This window comes from Numida meleagris, chromosome 26 (assembly GCF_002078875.1).
Source record: "Numida meleagris isolate 19003 breed g44 Domestic line chromosome 26, NumMel1.0, whole genome shotgun sequence".
Taxonomy (NCBI): Eukaryota; Metazoa; Chordata; class Aves; order Galliformes; family Numididae; genus Numida; species Numida meleagris.
The window spans coordinates 3,570,391-3,574,121 of NC_034434.1; the positions used below are offsets into that span (position 1 = coordinate 3,570,391).

General features: G+C 71.4%; 2 protein-coding genes and 1 non-coding gene across 3 annotated transcripts in view; 1 reads left to right on the plus strand and 2 right to left on the minus strand.

Moving 5' to 3' along the window:
* The window catches only part of PLXDC1 (plexin domain containing 1), a 13,161-nt gene extending 11,697 nt beyond the window's left edge, over nt 1-1,464 (minus strand). The window contains exons 1-2 of the mRNA XM_021378162.1: nt 1,312-1,464; nt 360-475 (exon numbers count right to left, since the gene is read on the minus strand). Coding sequence (XP_021233837.1) covers nt 360-475; nt 1,312-1,381 — 186 coding nt within the window. The 5' untranslated portion in view covers nt 1,382-1,464. The remainder of the gene's footprint in view (nt 1-359; nt 476-1,311) is intronic.
* On the minus strand, nt 2,381-2,452 carry TRNAC-GCA. The gene has a single exon. It is a non-coding gene; the product is annotated as a tRNA-Cys (tRNA).
* Nucleotides 3,049-3,731, plus strand: part of LOC110388698 (dickkopf-related protein 3-like) — a 2,229-nt gene continuing 1,546 nt past the window's right edge. Inside the window, exon 1 of the mRNA XM_021378232.1 lies at nt 3,049-3,728. Coding sequence (XP_021233907.1) covers nt 3,578-3,728 — 151 coding nt within the window. The 5' untranslated portion in view covers nt 3,049-3,577. The remainder of the gene's footprint in view (nt 3,729-3,731) is intronic.

Below are 3,731 nucleotides of genomic sequence, written 5' to 3' on the forward strand. Positions count from 1 at the left end.
CCAAATAACACTGAGCGCACTGCAGGCAGCGATCAGGCGCAGCCAGGAGGTGAGAACCGAGTGTCACCCCCAGAGATGACACCGCTGTCACCTGGTTCCAGCAGCCTCCATTTCCCCATAGAGCCCCCATAGAGCCCCCCCAGCACAGCCACCAGCACAGCCCCAGCGACGTGGCACGGCCACAAGCAAAGCATCCCTAGCACTGAACCCAGGGTGCCCCCGGGCACGGCCGCCTCTGCCCAGGCTGTAATTACCCCCCGTGCTGCCAGGATCCGGCCCCACGCTGTAAATCAGAGCCAGAGGCTCCACCAGAATGGAAATAGCTCTGGGTTGGTTGGGCCCGGGCCCCCCCAGCTCACCACAACGCGCGTCTCGTTGTCCGGCAGCGTGTCGATGACCAGGCTGCGTCCCACCAGGTCCTGGCTGATGTGCGTCCCCTGTGGCTGCCCGGCCACGTGCTGCCCCTCAGGGGGTCCTGGGGGGAGTGAGGAATTGTCAGTGGGGTCCCACAGTGGGACGTGCCCCCCTGCAGCGATGCACTTGGTGACATGAGTGTCCCAACCCCAATGAGCAGCGCTGCGGTGGGGTGCGGGGAAGGGATGTGGGGTGGCCAAAGCCACAGGGACAGCCCCGGGCAGGGGGGACAGCTGCGACAGAGGAGTGAGTGGGGGCAAAACGCCCCCAAACCGCCCCCAGAGCAGCTCGCAGCCCCACAGTGGCATGCGAGAAGCAGCACAAAGCCCTGGGGATAACAGCAACCGCGGGGCAGCAGCAGTAGGGCAGCAGCAGTAGGGCAGCAGCAGTAGGGCAGCAGCACGGCCGCATCCTTGGCCGAGCACGGGGGGTCCGAGCTGGGGACACCCCCAGCCGGGGGTCCCCCCTCTCCCCTCGCTGCTTTTAGGGCACGCTCTCCAGCGGCGCCTTCCCCATCCCTGCCCTGGGACGGAGCACCACGGGGTGAGGGGGGGTTGGGGCCGAACCCGCAGCTCCCCGATGTTTTGGGTTTCAGCCCCAGCGCCTCTGGGAGGGGAAACTGAGGCACGGGGGAGCGGGGCTGCGCGCGGGGACCCCCAGGATGGGCACGGAACGGCTTCTGGGGCTCCGGGTCCCTTTGGGTGCGGGAGCCTCACGCCGCGGGTGGGTGCAGCGGCTGCGGGCATCCCACGCACCGGGGGCCACGCGGACCCGCCCGGCCCCGGACGGGCACGGCCGGAGCCTCCCGCTGCCCACGGCAACGCGAGACCGCGACCACGGAGCCCCCCGCTCCCGCTTCCCCCGACCTCACCTCCCACCCCCCGCGCCGGCCCCTACCTGCGCCCCGCGCCCCGCGCCGCCCGCACAGCGCGATGAGGCCGAGCAGGATGAGGGCCCCCCCGCGCATCGCGGTCCCCCCCCGCGGCCGGCACCCGCCGAGCCCCCGCCGGGCACGGGGCTCCGCCGCCGGAGCTGGAGCGGAGCCGGGGGTGGAGCCGGGGGGTGGGGCCGGGGGTGGGGATGGGGCCGGAGGCAGAGCCCGAGCCGGGGGGTGCGGGGCCCGGTGCTGGCGGCGTTGTGCCTTCATCCCGCGAGCAGCATCCTCTCATCTCACGTGCAGCGATCCCGCATCCCGCGCGCAGTCACCCCTCGCCCCACGGGAGCGGATTCCTCATCCCCGGGCGGTGTCCCCTCACCGTTATCCCGCTGCCCCCCCCCCCAGCTGCTCCTCCCGCGGGGCTCTCCGGGAGCCTCCCCCCACCCCCGGGCTCCCGCAGACCCCCCCGGGCCGGCAGTGCCGTGGGGAGCAGCCCGGCCCCTGGGACGGGCAGAGGGGCTCCCCCCCCCCAAACGCGGAGCCCACAGCCCCCGCTGCGCCCTAAGGACCCCCCCAGGTGGGCGGGGGCAGAACCCAGCACCTCAGCCCCACCGCCGAGGCGGGGACAGATGAAGGTAATGAATTGCACCGGTGCTGCAATTAACTAATGAGGCAACCGGGACCCGTGCTGGGGCTGAACCCCCTCCCCCGTTCACCACCTCAGTGAGCCCCGTGGGGGGGTACGATGCCCCCCAAAAGCGGTGGGGATGTGGGGCCCTGCGGCTGCTCGGCTGCACGGAAAGCAAAGCTGGGGTCGTGTCCTGCTCTGGGAGGACTCTGCTCCGGGGGGGCCGTGCTCTGGGGGGGCCCCCCCGGCCGCCCATGGGGTGAGGAAGCTGCTGTGCACCCCCAGGGCTGCAGGGGACCCGCGTCCCATTGCAGGGAAACGTGGCTGCAGAGACAGCGCCATGCGGGCGAGCACGGCGCGACCCCCGCCCTGCTACTGCCTGTGGGTGGGTGTGGGGGGGGAAGATAAAAGGGGTGCAAAAAGGAGACCCCCCCCCAAAAAAAAATTGTGGAAAGAAAACAAGGGGGCACCCGGATTTGAACCGGGGACCTCTTGATCTGCAGTCAAATGCTCTACCACTGAGCTATACCCCCTCTGTCGGGAAACGGGCGGGAGCACTCAGGGATGTGAGCGGGCTGCGCTGCGCCGACTGCAAGGCGCGCTGAGAGTGAGCGCTTGCACGCGCTTGCACGCGCATGCACGCACTCCTTCCTGCACGGATTCTTTCTTGCACGCAGCAGCAGAGGGGGACCCGTCCCCAGCCCTCACTGGGAGCGCAGCGGGTGCAGTTTCGAGGCAGCAGCGGAGCGGGACGGAGCCGAAGCCTGGAGTTGCGGCGAAGCCTGTCGCTGTTGTGCGGAGCCGGGGGCGGGGGGAGCGCCGGGCCCCTTCCCCGGGGCCGTGGGTGGGGGGGATTAACCGGAGCCGGCGGGGGGCAGATGGGGGACTATCGACCTGAGGATGATGGGTCAATATTTGCTCCCTGAGCCGCTGTGCAAACACGAGGGGGCGGTGGGGGGGGGCCCGGCCCGGCTGAGCCCCGGGGGGAGCCGCGGGTGGGGGTCAGCTCAGTGCGCCGTGCCTGTCCCGCACCGCTCGGGGTACCCCTGCCCGCGTCACCCGTCAGCATCTGTCATGGCATGCGGGGGGGGGGGGGAAACCGAGGCCCGGGGCAAAGAGACGGGGACCCCGAGGAGGACGGCCCGACGTGTCCCTGAGCCCCGTGGAGGGGACACCGGCCTCGGGGACAGAGCACAACACCGCACCAGGACGGGCCCCGCGATCGGAGAGCTCCGGGGGGAGCGGAGCCCCCGGCAGCCCGGGGACGCGGCGGCGGCGCTGTCTGCCGTCCCAGCGGAGACCGTCTGCGGTTTGCTCAGGAGATGGGGGCCGGGCAGCAGACACCTCGTTAGCAGAGCTGTTAGGGAAGGTGCAAAGCTCGTCACCCCCGCGGGCGCGGGGGGGGCTGCACCGAGCGCGGGGACAGCGCCGGAGTCGGGCGGCGCCGGAGCCAGACTGCTCCGAGGGGGCGGTTTGCTTTGGGGCTGTAGCACCCAGCGAGGGGAAGGCTGCAATTACGTTAATCCCTTAAACCCTGATTGCCTCCTCCTTCCCCATTAGGCGAGCAAACACGCGGAGCAGCGGGGGGCCGCGGGGGCCGCGGGTTACAAATAGGCAGCGCCCACCGGGAGCCCCCCAGTGCCACCGCCGCCAGCGCCATGCAGCCGTTCCCGGCGCTCCTCTGCCTCCTCGCCGCGCTCCTGCCCGCCGCCGCCGCGCATCTCTGGGCCTGGATGTACGCGCTGCCCCAGCACCCGCCCGACAGAGCCGCGCTGGGCAGAAGCGCCGGTCCGGGGGGCAGCGAGGAGGAGG